We start from the raw sequence: 15,635 nt of genomic DNA on the forward strand, positions 1-15,635 counted from the left end.
TGTACTGCCTTGTCTTCTGGCTTGTCTGGCTACAAACTCACAGGCTAGGGGGAAGTTCTGTCTCAAAGAGAGAAAAAAAATACTGTCTGAAAAAAATTAACAGTTGAATCAGTGCTGTCTTAAGGAAGATGGGAATAAGGAGGAGCTAAATAACTATAATTTAGTCTACTTTAAGTTAGTATGGAGCTATACCCCTTGAATTAGTCTGTAAATTAAGTCAGTGGGGTTGCCAAGCTAAACACAGGTGCTGCTTGTGCTAGGCAATAACACTTAATTCTGAATATTACTGTCTGATCACTTGGCTGGATTGAAGAAAACAGAAATCTGTGAGATTAGCTCCATGAATTCAGGTGGAGAGGTGTCAGGACCCAGGACATCCCTCTGGCTGTCCTGACAGAGAGAATTAGGAGATTTGTTTTGATATCTTTTTGGACCCTGTTTCTGAGCTGCTACTTCTTAGAGTCCAGCTCTGTAGAGAATTTGTTGGTTGCAGTTGATCACTGATAATCTTTGAGTACACACTTGGTTACAGAAGCATTTATGAAGAATTAACCCAGACCTGGATCACTCTGCTGCCTGAATGCGGAAGTACTGCCAGCAGATCTCTCTCCTACTGGCTCCTGTTGCATGAGTGTGGAGAAAAAGTGCTCTGCTTCTTAGGCAAATTTAGCTTAATTATACTATCATGTTTTGTGTGATAAACTGTATTCTAGAGTTTGATCAGTTAAATCTGCAAGTATCAAACAGTTGATGCTTTTAGTGGCATTAATACACTCATCACATTCCATCTTTCATACCTTCACATTGTAATGACTTAAAAGAACAAGCAGTGCTTAAGTTTTTCTGTCTGGTTTTGCAGATCACCAGGAGAACCACACTCTGAGAACATTGAAACTAGCCGAATGTAAGTAAATGAGTGGATGAGTTTGGTTTACCTTGATAAGAATGTTCTGAGTATATGTAACAGTCACTCTTGCATCTGCTTAATAAAAAGAAGACAAAAGCTGAGTAGAACTGTGAAATTACCTTAGAAAATTTCTAATTAATATTTTGCAATTTTTAGCCTCTGTAGAAACTGATTTTTTATTTTGTTTTGTTTTGTTTGGAGGGTCAATGAGTTGGAGGGAAAGTTCAGAGGTTTAATTTAACATAAACCAGTAGATGGTAGCATAATACAGTGTCAGAAATCTTACAGCCTATATTCAGACTTCACAGAAAGGATGTAATTTCTACCTGCCGTTCACTAACATCTTGCATGGCTTTGAAGACTCTTCAGTACTAAGGCACAATACCTGCTGGTATCTCTTGTGGCAGATGGATTGTTGAACTAAGAAAAAGAAATTGTGACTTAATTTGATGAATTTATATGCCAGTTACTTTTAGAAACAGAAAACTAGCTGTCTTTCACTAAACAGTATTCACAGAACATCTTGCTGACAGGTCTGAACCTTTTTGTCTGTCTTCATTAGGTTAGAAGCCAGGATGAACTAAAATCAAGATTGTGGTGGACTGAAACATTCATTTCAATTCAAAATTCAAAGGGGTTGCAGGAATTTAGAGGACTGTTTAAAAACAAAAAGAGTATTTTGAGACTTTATTCTTCTGTGAGTTAGCAAACAAAATTCTTTTTTAGCTATTCAAACTGTTCTGTCATAGAACTCAAACAGGGAAACCACAAACTGGTCTTCTGGATAACAGCACAAGTTCCAAAATAATAGAGGGAATGTAGCTCAGTAGTTGGTGTGCTGTCTGAGGCTTCAAAGAATATGGGTTCATTTCTCTTCTGCCACCAACTTCTTCTCTGACCTTAAACTGTCTCCTTCACGCCTTCCCCCCAAGCAGTCTCATATTGTACATGCCATGAGCTGGATGCCATTTTCAGGATGTTTTGCAGCCTAGTGACATAGTGTGAATTGCTCAAGGACTACTCTGCTGTAGCTGCCCAACCTAAGGAGGAGCAAAACTGCAGTGAGCCCCCCCGTCCATTGGGCTGCATACCTAAAAAATGAGGAGGAGGGAACAGCGAGGGCTTTTCTGCTGTGTCATAAGCAATTCACTGCAGTGAAGCCTTTTCTTGCACGAGAAGAAGCAATTCTCCTGGTATGACAGATTTCTTTTCCCTGATTCATACCATCTGCTACAGAAGTGCTGTCCAGCTGCTTTCTTAGGAATGCAGTGAAGGTTGCAGAGTCACCTGAAAGGTGACTCTGCCTGTTGGTGCGTGGACTCCATGTGTTGCTGCGTTAGAGGTCACAGGGCAAAAGCCCTCCCATGGTCTCTTATTCGTGCTCCAGTAGTGGCCCATGCTGCATTGTGGTTTATTGTTCCTGCAGCAAGTTGTGTCCTTTAGTTTCCCTCCCTGGCCTATCCAAACAGAGGAAATATGGCTGCAGGCTGCCTGTAGTCCACTCTGGATGTTACCAGTTGGATTACTGGTTTTTATGCATTTTAAGCAAAGATGTATCAGCAGCACTCACCTAGACTGGTGTGAAACAAAGACTTTAACAACCTAGCATAAATCAGAAGGAAAAGGCAGTAAAGCTTTTTTCCTTTTAGAAGTTTGAAAGTTCTTGTGTGTGTGTAAATTTATCTTCCTTAAAACTGAACATAAAAAAAAATTTACAGTAGTAAGCTTTTCTGTGTTGTAGCTGAATACTTTTTCTTTTTAATGTACACCAGTGATCAGAGTGGCCTTGACTTCATAAATTTTAGCTATCTGTCTAAAATAAATATTAGCCACTCAAGCTGTAGGAATTCACATATTTGACAAGTAGTTATACAGTACATTTGCTAAACTAAATGTTTTTTGAACTGTATCACAATGTGATGTGTTACTGCACCTGTTACAGAGAATGTTTGCAATCCTCCTGCATAGCTGCTCTTGCCACATAAGGTGGAATGGCAGGTTGAGTGGTAGAGTTGTGACCTGCAAGCCTGCTATGTTGCTAAAATAGTTACTGTGTTATTTACATGCCTAAAATTCATTAGTAAATGCAGGGACTAAAACAAGTGGTTTTTTTGTTTGCACAATGAATGGTTGGTTTTGCTCTGGTTGGCTGATATAATTGCTTTATTTATTTCCATGTTTTGAATTGCAAAGCTTCATACCAAGAGCATAGTCATATATGTTTCACATGTTTGCATGAAAAGAAACTTAAAGAAAATATTCAGATTCTTACACAGCAAAATTTTCCATATGTAAGTCTTATTTATCCCAGGCTTTTCAAATTCTGGGTCTCCATGTGATGAAAATCTTGGTGCTAGCTCAAATTTTACAAATCTTTTATCTTAGAATTGTTAAGGTCAGCATTTTCTGACTGCTCCTGTCACACATCTCCATTGACTTTCCCCTTTGATTAAGATAAATTTCTTAAAACCTCTTTAGCACTAAATCATGTAATTTGATTGTTTAACAATAACTTCTTATATGTTCATGTGTTTTCACTCTTTGTTTTTTACCTTTTTTTATCAAGGCAAAGGTATGGCTGTCTTCATATGGCTTTCTGTGCATTCATCTTTCCTTCTCATATTGAGGATGGGATTCTTTGCAATTTTGAAACACTTCTCTGTTTTTTAATATGACTGTAGAAAGTCAATTTTTCCGAGACAAGGTTGCGAGATAAATGCTGACTATGTTTTTCGCTCTCTTTCTCTGTCTTCCTGCATTGCTCCATATAGCTAGGACAGACCTTCTGTTCTCAGGGTTGCCCTTTCTCAGGAAATGCCATGCTTTTGTCACACATGATATTCCCAGAGGCACACATGATATTCCCAGAGGCACGCTTGATCTAGAATCCACAGTGGGAAGGGAGGTCCCGTGGGTTAAGCCAGTAGGTCTAAGCGGGGCTCAGAATCCACCCCTGCTATTGGGGTCCACCCCACTGGAAGGAGTGGGGTTTGGAAAATGTGAGCTCCATGCACATGCGCATTTGCCAGATCCACATTTGCTGTGATGCCAGAGGCTGAGGCAGGGAAAAGGTGTTGCAGCACTGCTGGAACAAAGGGCTGGGCTCCAGCTGTGGGTGGACTGTTTGGCAGTTCGGTGTGCAGGGCTCTTCAAAAGGCTCTGAGTGGGCAGTGCTGTTACTGGAAGCCTGTCTTTTCTAGCACTGCTCTTCTTATCTGACTAAACAGAATCAGGAAAATCAGCATGCAAGGTCTGAAGCTGAAACTTGCACAAAGCAATATTTAACTTCACAAAGATGACCATTTCCAACACCTTCTTTAACAGTTTTTGGTCTGCTGGTCATCTTCTTTCCGAAGTGTACTATAACTGCTGCAGATGTCTCTTTATGCCTCTGCAAACACATCTATTGAAAGTTGTTTTGCTGTTAGTACTAAAAAAACTGTTTCCTGGGTTTCTATGCATGTTAATGCTTTTTTTTTTTCTATTAAAATTGCTTATGAACATTTTGGCACTTCTAAGTTCCTAACAGCCATCATAAAACTGGTTGTTGTAGATTTCTGTTTAATAAAATTAGCCATCTTGGAGCAATCATAGAATCATCAAGACTGAAAAAGAACTTCAAGATCACAGAGTCCAACCCTTGACCAATCACCACCTTATCAATTAGACCATCGCAGTACATTCCATGTCCAGTCGTTTCTTGAACAATTCCAGGAAGGAATGGTGACTCCACTACCTCTATGGGCTGCCCATTCCAAAGCTTGACAGCCCTTGCAGTGAAGAAATTTGTTCTGATGTCGAACCTGAACTTCCCCTGGTACAGCTTGATGCCATTTTCCTCCTGTCCTGTCACTGGTTGCCTGAGAAAAGAGACCAACCCTCACCTAGCTACAGCCTCCTTTCAGGTGGTTGTAGAGAGTGATTAGGTCACTTTCCACCCTCCTTTTGTCCAGGCTAAACACTCCTAGCTCCCTCAGCTGGTGTTCCTAAGACTTGTGCTCCAGACTCTTCATTAGCTCCATTGCCCTATTCTGGACACACTCCAGGACCGTAATGACTTCCTTGTAGTGAGTGGCCCAAAGCTGGAGATGGAATTCAAGGTCTAAGAACAGGGAGATCACAGCCTCATCCTGCTGGCCACACTATTGCTGATACAGGCCAGGTCACCATTGGCCTTCTTGGCCACCTGGGCACACACTGGCTTATTTTCAGCTGCTGTGGACCAGCACTTCCAGGTACTTTTCCACTGGGCAGCTTCCCAGCCACTCTGCTCCAGCCTGTAGCACCTCACAGATTGTTGTAGCCCAAGTGGAGGACCTGACACTTCATCCTGTTAAACTTCATGCTATTGGCCTTGGCCCTGTCAATCCATCCTGTCCAGATCCCTTCCTGCCCTCCAGCAGGTCAGCATTCCTGTCCAGTGTGAGATTTATTTGTAGAAATAATATCATAGTTATTGTATCCTAAGCAAAACCATTCAGAAGTGTGTTATTTCGTGCTGCTATTTCCAGACACGTATGAAACATCCATGTGTATTTCTAAAATTTAGATGAATTTACAAGCAAAAGTGATGCAGTTATGCAGATGTTTTAAACTTCAGGCACATTTTTAATGTTAATGTAAACTTGAATGTAAATGCTTTGTAGGTGAATTTTAAATTATTACATGCTTCAAATCCTTCAAAAATTCCTTTAATGTTTAAACTTCTGATTTTCTCTGTGGCAAGAGATTCCTTTACATGGTATTTGAGAAATGCAAGTTACATTCTGTTTCATAGGAACTTTTAACGAGTACACTCAATCCCTGTTTTTTACAGGTTTTAGACATTCAAAAATTCCAGTTCCCCTTTGTCTTGGTCGTACATGTTTCTTGTGATACTCTGCAATTTTGGCACCATTTAAATTACAAATGCAAAGTACTTACTATCTGGCTTTTTATTAGCTAAAGAACATATGGAAAGCCTAAAAGCAATTCTTTTTTTCTGTAACTACTACAAACTAATGAATGCTAATTTCATTTTAAACATAAAATGTGCTTGTGAAATTGTTGGACTTTAAGGAAGGAAGTCGGGTGTCTATTTTGGGTGCCTCTCCTCACTGAAGCATTGCTTGAGGAGGTTATACAAGGCCCACTGAGTGGGAAGTTATCTTTCAGTCTGTGAAGAATATGTCTGTGAAATGTTTACAACTACAGCCACACCGGTGCAGTTTTCATAGTTGGATGTGCAACAACAATGAGTATTTGGAAATGTGTATGCAAGTCAGTCACTACAGCCTGAGCTACAGTAGTAACTGTGTGTGCTTACTACTGTAACTGTGTGAGCACACACAGTTACTGGGCAGTGCACTAGGCCTTGGGTTTTCTAAGGGACCAGTTGCTCCTGCCCATCTGTTCCCTTTATAGGAACTTGAAGAGAGCTGCGCTCTTCACGTGTGTAGCATGAGCTAAGAATAGAGAGTGGTTTTATGTTACTTAGCTTGATGAACCCATTTTAATGCCTCAGGCCAAGAACTTTCATTTTCAGCATACTAAATAAGCAGGGGAATGTAGAAAGAGATCAAGTTTTCACTCGTGGACAATAGAGAGAGTATGCTACACAAATTCTTTTGCTGAATAATGTAGAAATAGGAAATGTGGGGTTTTGGTAACCAACAGTGATACTAACATGTGAAGTATACCAGTGTGGTATACCAGGTATGGAATGTCTGAAGATCTCACACTGACTTACTCAGAGCTGCATTTTCTGTAAGTCCTTTCGTTGGTGAACCTCAACGTAAGGGTAGCTCTTGTGAAAGGATTGGTAAATTCTCTTCTACCTTCTGAGGTCTGTATCCTTGCTGAAATTTATTTTATTTATATACTTAAATCATTTGTCTGAGGTAATGTGAAAAGTCTGTGGAGTAGCTGCCAGGGAGAGGAGGGGGAATCCTTTAAGTTTATGGGGACTTAGGGAATTCTTACAAGAATACTCAAGGAGATGGCTGATGTTATCACAAGGCCTCTCTCAAGGATTTTTCAATGATCTTGGCAATCTGGAGACATCTCAGTCAACTGGACACTGGCCAATATTGGCCCAATATTCAAGAAGGGCAGGAAGAATGACCCTCCAAACTACAGGACTGTCAGTCTGATGTCAGTGCTTGGTAAAATTATGGAGAAGATTATTCTGGGAGTTACTGAAAAACACCTAAAGGACACCACAGACATCAGTCATAGCCAGTGTTGGTTCATGTCAAACATAATTTCTTTTTATGATAAAGTAACCCATCTAGTTGAGCAAGGGAAGCCAGTTGATGTCATCTTTTTGGATTTCCATAAAGTTTTCAATACTGTCTCTCACACTATCCTTCTGGATAAATTGTCCAGAACACAGCTGGATAAATACATCATGTGAGGGATGAGCAACTGGCTCACAGGTCAGGCACACAGGGTTTCAGTAAATGGGGTGACATCAAACTGGTGACCTGTCACTAGTGGAGCTCCACAGGGCTCCATCCTTGCCCTTCCTCAACGTCTTCATGAATGACTTGGACACAGGTCTTGAAGGTATACAGAGTAGGTTTGCCAGTGATACTAAATTGGGAGGTGCTGTTGAGTCCTTGGAAGGCAGCCAGGTTGTGAAGAGAGACCTCATCGAATTAGAGGGCTGGGCAAATAATCAGCCTCATGAAGTTCAACAAGAACAAGTGCTCCTGGGACCTATATCACAGAAAGGCCCCCTGTGGGGCCCTGCTCAGTGGCAAGTTGAACATGAGCCATCAGTGCCCTGGCAGCCAGGATGGCCAGCCATGCCCTGGGGTGCATCAGGCACAGCATGGCCAGCTGGGCAAGGGTGGGGTTTGTCCTGCTCTGCTCTGCACTGGGGCAGCCTCACCTTGAATATTGTGTGGAGTTTTGGATATTGCAATATGAGAAAGATACAAACCTGTTCGCATCTGAAGGAGGGCTACAGAGATGAAGCACCTTGAGGAGAAGCTGTATGAGGAGTGGCTGAGTCCACTTGGGCTGTTCAGCCTGGAGAGGGACACTGAGGGGAGATTTCATCATGTTCTACAGCGTCCTTATGAGGGGAAGCAGCGGGCAGACACTGGTCTCTTCTCTGTGGTGACAGGACCTGAGGGAATGGCATGAAACTGTGTCAGGGAAGGTTTGGGTTGGAAAAAGTTCTTCACTCAGAGGGTGGTTGGGCACTGGAACAGGCTCCCCAAGGACATGGTCACAGTGCCAGGCTGAAGTTCAAGAAGTGTTTGTTAGGCACGTGGTGTGATTCTTGGTGATGGTTCTGTGCAGGGCCAGAAGTTGAACGTTGGTGATCCTTGTGGGTCACTTCCAGCTAAGGATATTCTATGAAATTCTAATGCTGCTGTATTCTAGCATTGTTGTACACCATATTTTTGCTTCCATACTTGATTTAAAAAAGAAAAATTAAAAATACAACCTTCAGTCAGACCTTCTGTCTCTAATAGAGTTTCAGAGAACTTGAGTCCGTGAGTCACCAGCCACAGGTTAACATAAAAGTGTTTGTACAAACAGACTTATTGTAGACATGACAAAGTTTGAGAAGTAATCAGTAGCTAAAAACTAAAAGAAAAAAAATATTGAGTCCTTCAGAATTTAACTGTTAGGGACAAGTCTAAGCTTAGCTTTCTTTACTGGCATCTCAGACATGACCTGGTTAAAGTGTTGTTTAACATGATAAAATATGTTGTTCATGTATCAGTGTTTATACATCGATATAACTTAATTCAAACTAGATGTGCGAGCTGGAAGGGTGTGCATGTTGGTGGCCACAGCTCAGGTGTAAAAATTCAGTTTTTCATATATAAATACTTAACCTGCTTGCAAATTACAATATTTCACACTCTAAATCTGGAGGTCTGGAATGATTAACTTTCAGGAATGATCAAAGCATGACATTTTGCATTCAAATACAGTTGTCTCTGAAATAATTTACTGTTCCAAATTGTACTAAAACACTGTTGCTTTGAGGGGATTTGGGTGGTTTTTCTTAAAGCCTCTGTAGTAATGGCTGAAGTATAAAATACAAGATTTAAAAATCCCACTTATTTTTAGATGTACATGGAAAGAGGCAGATTTTTGTAAGTCTAGATACAAAAATGTGAGACCAGAACACTTCCCTTAGATTAGAATATAGCTATTCCCTGTTACACAGTAATGGTTTTAATGATATTGCTCATGCTGCTTTTTCTTTCCACATCCATCTCAAAATGCTACGGAAACCTTTCTCCTCAGTTGGTTTTTTGTTTGTTTTCTTTTCCTTGGAATGTACTGGGGGATTTGAAAGCTCAGGTAGGCATCAAAATAATTGTTTTCCTTGTAAGATGTATTTTCTTCTCTGGGATTATGAGATCTTGAAGGGTGAAGAGAAAGAAGCAGAGGTCTTATTGCTGAATAATCAGTAGTCACTCTCAGAACATTTTCCCTTTTGAAGTAACTGCATTGAAACTGCTATTTAACCAGCCATTATTAACAGCAAGGTGCAGCAAATGCTGAGTAGTGCCAGTGGGTCTGGCACTTCAGTTCTGAAGTACTTGTTCTATGCAGAATCTGTGCATACATTGACATCAGGAAAGGCAATTTTAAGTTAGTATCACAATCTCTGATGCTATATCTTAGCAGTACTGTGTCACTGAAGTTCCAAAAAAGCCTGTATGTTAAACCTAGTCAGAATATTTGAAATCTTTCAACGTTGGTAGTTTTCATTAATAACTTATTATTTTAAATGCAGTCAAGGTTTGGTGGTTTCTTTCTGAAATGTTGTCAAACATCGTGCTCTTGGTGCTGCATGCAGCTGCTTCTGTCCTAGTTACCTGCAGCTTTCCAGTGATTTCTTTACTATTTGCATGTTTCTGTAGAAGTCTGGGACCTTATTAATAAGGCAGTTTACATTTTCTTTTTTGCATATATATAGTACTGAGCACTAGACTTGTACAGTGATACAGCTGTGATTTTTCAGAATACATACGTGGCACCTATAATGGTACGAGAAACAGAGGGATTTGGCAGATAGCACTTTTTGAGGTGGTTTTTTTATTTTATTTAGGCAACCATATAATTTATTTGGGCTGAGGAGAAATACATCCAGCCTTGAGCTCATCTGTAATTGTGTTTTTAGCATCAGTTTAATTAATCAAGGAATATTTTTGGTACCGATTTAAATAGACTAAATATGATAATTTAGTCATCTGGAATCTTGTTAAAATGGGTAAAATAGTATAGTATTGATAGTATTGCTAAATAAATGTCTGAATTGTTTGTGTTTCATGCCTCTTTCATCTGTCAGTGGCAGCCATGCCTCAGTACTATATATTAGATTCAACACCTGTACAACTTTCAGTTTTGTTTCAGTTGGAGCCTTGTTTTGCATCCAAATTGCTCTCTTTTTAGCGACAGTTGAGATTGTTCAGAACTGTACAAGATTGTCTCCACTGTAGCACTGCCATGTAAAGCTGAAAACTGCATAAACAGGATTTATCTTTTACTTACATAGAAACTACAAATTAAGTTGTGTGTTAAATATATTTGCATTTGTCAAGATGAGAATCCTGCATTTAAAAAAATCTTCTGATGTGTTCTCTCTGACAGAAGTCTTGTGTTTCAGTGCCTGACTAATCTCTGCCTTGCTGATGCTATTGAATGAGCTTTGTATGTGAAAGCTCCACTAATCCTTGTACTTACTGTTTGAATGTTTGCTACAGGAAGCGAGCAGCTGCAAAGCATCTAATAGAGCGCTACTACCACCAGTTAACCGAGGGCTGTGGAAATGAAGCCTGCACGAATGAATTTTGTGCTTCCTGTCCAACTTTTCTCCGTATGGATAACAATGCAGCAGCCATTAAGGCCCTCGAGCTTTATAAGATTAATGCAAAACTCTGTGATCCTCATCCCTCCAAGAAAGGAACGAGCTCAGCTTACCTAGAAAACAATTCCAAAGGTGCCCATAACAATTCCTGCACTGACAGAAAAATGAACAAGAAGGAAATGCAAGGCCCGAGAGATGACTTTAAAGGTAAGATGTTTACAATTTTCATAAAATAAAACACATTTCATATGCACAAGTACAAGCCAACAGAATTCACTCTGGTGGTGTTCTGCTGACTTTAGTAAAGTAGAGTATTAGACAATTGAATATTTTATTATAGATTCAGAAAAATGGATGGATTAATGCTGAACACTGATTCCAAATCTAGATCTTGATCACATCTCTGTTAAAATTAACATGCATTTGTTGTCTTACAAGAATAGTGATTTTTGCAAATATGGAAAAGTTTTAAGTGCTGTTGTATGACTCTTTTAGTTTTGATAGTTTCGTAGTTATTCTGCAGTTAATATATTATAAAAGTTATGCTTTAACTAATTTCAGATTCTATGTTGAGAAACTTAACAGATGAAATGAATGATACAGTAAGTGATAGGCAATACATTCACCAAGGTAAAAAGTGTTTTAGCACAGTTATTTTTAGGCTAGTGTAGAATGAAGTACTATTCTGTGCATATGTTTTCTAACTTCTGTTTAGCTTTTCAAACAATCTGTAATAGTAAATACATACTAATGTTAATTGTCACCTTAACCCATGATGCAAACATGTCCAGAAACCAGGCCAAATGGTTTTTAAAGCCATTAACCTTTGAGCAGACCACCTGTAAGTATTGTGGAAAAAGTGGTGTAAAACACAAGTCCAAATTAATTTATTTTAGCTAAAGAAGGTAAAATTGTTTACAGCAAAGATTTTAAAAACCCTACAGAATTAGAAATAAAACATAGTACTGTGTTGTAAGCAACCCAAAATATTCCAGCACCAGTTTCTTCTTTATCTGATGCAAGGATAAATTTATTCCCAAATTGCTTATGATCTGGATAAGCCGAGAGGCAAACACAAGGAACGGGAAAGGGAAGGAAATGTAGCATTAGATGAGCAAGAGGCACATTAAGTCTTTCGTATTTTTTTCTCTTGATTTTTTTTTTTTGTACTATTAATGGAGCTTTTCAGATACAGAATTTTCCTTATTCTGTCTAACCATCCCCTCTCCCCAAGGCAGGTACCTAAGAGTCTTCTGAATCTACTCCAGAGACAGTCTGTTGGCTACAGCAGTGACTCAGACTTCCTCTCTTGGAGCATCACAAGTATTGGCCTTTCTTTGTAGCTGTATACACAGAGGGCTTTTACTGCATTCTTAAAGTTCATCTGAGGCTTAGTTACCGTTTGAATTGGGTGATGTCTAAGGAATCTAGCACTCTGAATTTTTTTAAGGTCTGCTACAACAGTTACTAGAAAATCTGCAGCAAAGTTTAGCAAAGCTGAGGAAAAGGATGTGTAGCTTGCTTCTATGCTTGACATACGATTAAAAGTTCTAAATAAGTTGAAAGAAATATGCTTCAGAAATAATTAAATTACTTTTCTGGAGTTCATGAAATACTAAAACCTTTAGAAGAGTGAATGAGGAAATTCCTGTTTAAGTATGGAAATCTGAAATTTATAATATTGTTGAATTGTCAATGTGTGCTGATAATTTTTTTGCTATGAATAATGTCTGTGGTCCAGAGTCAATAAACTTGAGACTCTGGTCCTCATTTTAAAGGAGCCATGTCATGAAATATCATTTGTATCAGCAGGTAAATTTGTCTTAAAACAAGAAAATTAAGACTTCTTTTAAGACAAGTTTTGCTTCCTTGAGCATGCACTGCAGCAGATAAAAATAGATGTTGTGCTAAGCTTGAATCCTTTCAAAATGTTTTCAGTAGAGCTGGTTTTTTAATAGGACAGATGTTAGTTTTGAGATTTGTCAGTGTCTTCAGATTGGAAGGCAGTCTAATCTTAAGACATAAGCCTAACCTTTCCTGTGTTACATGTGCTCTGAGAGTGGCTTGGGGTTCTGTGAAAGTCAATAGGTTGTCTGTCTTTGCATCATCTAGGTTTTTTTTTAATTTAAAGACTTCTTGGAATGAGTATCAGTGTAGGTGATACAACACCTTTATTAAACGTTTTTATTAAAATGATACACTTCTTTCTGCAGAGGTAGATAGTTCTAGCATGGTTGGTGAATACAATTTTGAGATGTTTTCTCTAGAGATGCTATTAAACTGATTCTATTTTAGTTCTAAATTATGTGTCAGTTCAGAAGAATGCTTAAACTAGAATATCTTTTCAGGGTCTGATCATGTTTACAGTAATTCTACTGTAAATCATATCCTGATGTGAAAGCATCTGTGGGTTCTGTTTGAGAAGTAACATAGAAAGCTATAAATAATGTTTTCTTTCTTTTTTCTAAAGAGAAAGGAAGATTTCAAATAACAAATGGACTCTTCGAATGACTTATTTTGTATCAGGAGTTTGGGGAGAGGGAGAACAGACAGGTATTTGGAGCAGATGATGTGTGTAAACCATCTTGTTCCTCTGAATAACATGTTGATTAGTATACCCAAGCTGCTTATCTTAGTGAGGCCTAATGTACAAAGACATAATCTACATGCCACGCTGTATATGTAATTTAGAAGGCAGCATAAATTTCAGAGCATATATTGAGGGGTTTGGGAGGGTTTTCAGGCATCAGTTTAGTCTAAAAACAGTTGCAGAAAGCATTAAAAAGAGAAATAAGAAATCTTATATGCCCATTAACATACAACAAAACAAGTGATTGAGTCTTTTGTTCAAGGTCTGCTTAAAAAAAAAGAGGTTGATACAGTCTAGTTTGTTTAATGACTTACTATGCAGATTTACCAGAAGACTGTATTGTCGCAGCCTTATTCATTAATGCTTTTAAAGTTTAAACCTCTTACTGATTGCACTTGTTTAGACAATACAGTACTGTTAACTACCTAATGTAGCTAATTGGCTGCAAAACAGTTTCACTATTGTGAACATTCTCTGATTGACATCCATGAATAAAATATTTTACTAAGTCAGTGAATGAAGTAATGATTTTTCATGCTAATGAAATTATAAAGTATCTGTCTTGAATTTATTCAGCACTGACACTGTTTTTGCAGTTTTAGTGATGATATGACACACAGGTTTCTTAGGCAGGGCAAACCAGAAATATATTATCTTTTTAAATTTTTATATTAGTAAAACTAATATCTTTATCTTTTTATAGATGTGACCTTCCTAACAGAAGACAAGATATATGAAATTCTTGAACTATGTCGAGAAAAAGAGGATTATTCCCCTTTAATCCGGGTGATTGGGAGAGTGTTTTCTAGTGCTGAAGCACTGGTACAGAGTTTCCGAAAAACCAAGCAACACACCAAGGAGGAGCTCAAGTCTCTTCAAGGAAAGGATGAAGACAAAGATGAAGATGAAAAGGAAAAAGCTGCCTGTTCGGCTGCTGCTATGGAAGAGGATTCTGGTGCATCATCATCTTCATCATCAAGAATAGGTGATAGCACACAGGGAGATAATAACCTCCAAAAACTAGGCCCAGATGAAGTGTCTGTAGATATTGAAGCAGTCAGACGGGTCTATGATAGGTTACTTTCTAATGAAAAAATAGAAACTGCCTTTTTAAATGCACTTGTGTACTTGTCACCTAATGTGGAATGTGACTTGACTTACCATAATGTGTACTCTCGGGATCCTAACTATCTGAATTTGTTTATTATCGTTATGGAGAATGGCAATCTTCATAGCCCAGAATATCTGGAAATGGCTCTACCATTGTTTTGCAAAGCAATGAGCAAACTGCCCCTTGCAGCTCAAGCAAAACTGGTCAGATTGTGGTCTAAGTACAGAGCAGATCAAATTCGGAGAATGATGGAAACATTTCAGCAGCTTATTACTTACAAAGTCATAAGCAACGAGTTCAATAGTCGTAACCTAGTGAATGATGATGATGCTGTTGTTGCTGCTTCGAAGTGCTTGAAAATGGTTTACTATGCAAATGTAGTAGGAGGGGATGTGGATACAGATCATAACGAAGAGGAAGATGAAGAACCCATCCCAGAATCAAGTGAACTAACTCTTCAAGAGCTGTTGGGTGAGGAAAGAAGAAATAAAAAAGGTCCTCGAGTAGACCCACTGGAAACTGAACTTGGTGTTAAAACTATAGATTGCAGAAAACCACTTATCCCTTTTGAAGAATTTATTAATGAACCACTGAATGATGTTCTAGAAATGGACAAAGACTACACTTTCTTCAAAGTAGAAACAGAGAATAAATTCTCATTTATGACCTGTCCCTTCATATTGAATGCTGTTACCAAGAACCTGGGATTGTATTACGACAATAGGATCCGGATGTACAGTGAAAGACGCATAACTGTGCTCTACAGCTTAGTTCAGGGGCAGCAGCTCAACCCGTACTTGCGGCTGAAAGTGAGGCGTGATCACATCATTGATGACGCGCTTGTCCGGGTAAGTCCCGCAGCAACGTGCCCGTGGGTTTGTTGGCTCTGACTCGTGCAAACTACATGGGCTTGGAGCCACTGAAAAGGACTCTGTGTGAGTGCACATATACTAGATTTCCTCTAGAAGAATCTCAGATAGCTTTATTGTTTGAATTCTAAGCATGATGCTGAAGATTTCTATGTTCAGCAGAACTACTTCTGCTCAGAACTACTTCTGCAGATTTAGATGTTATAAAGTATCAAATAGCTCTTATTCCCCACTATTAGATCCTGCACAGATCTTGATGGTGGGAGTAACCAACTTCTGCTTTTTTGTCTTCTGCACTGTCCTGAATGGTCTTCTGATGGTAGGGATTTTCAGAT

General features: G+C 38.9%; 1 protein-coding gene across 9 annotated transcripts in view; it reads left to right on the plus strand.

The window, feature by feature from the left end:
* UBE3A (ubiquitin protein ligase E3A) overlaps nt 1-15,635 on the plus strand; it is a 59,558-nt gene that overhangs the window by 20,350 nt on the left and 23,573 nt on the right. For all 9 annotated transcript variants that reach the window (XR_007776968.1, XR_007776970.1, XR_007776972.1 and 6 more), the window contains 3 exons: nt 860-904; nt 10,627-10,937; nt 14,024-15,279. Coding sequence is in view for 5 of the 9 variants with exons in the window: in XM_050971440.1 (XP_050827397.1) it covers nt 860-904; nt 10,627-10,937; nt 14,024-15,279 (1,612 nt within the window). In the remaining 4 variants the exon portion in view is untranslated. The remainder of the gene's footprint in view (nt 1-859; nt 905-10,626; nt 10,938-14,023; nt 15,280-15,635) is intronic.

The sequence above is a fragment of the Serinus canaria genome, chromosome 1, assembly GCF_022539315.1.
Source record: "Serinus canaria isolate serCan28SL12 chromosome 1, serCan2020, whole genome shotgun sequence".
Taxonomy (NCBI): domain Eukaryota; kingdom Metazoa; phylum Chordata; class Aves; order Passeriformes; family Fringillidae; genus Serinus; species Serinus canaria.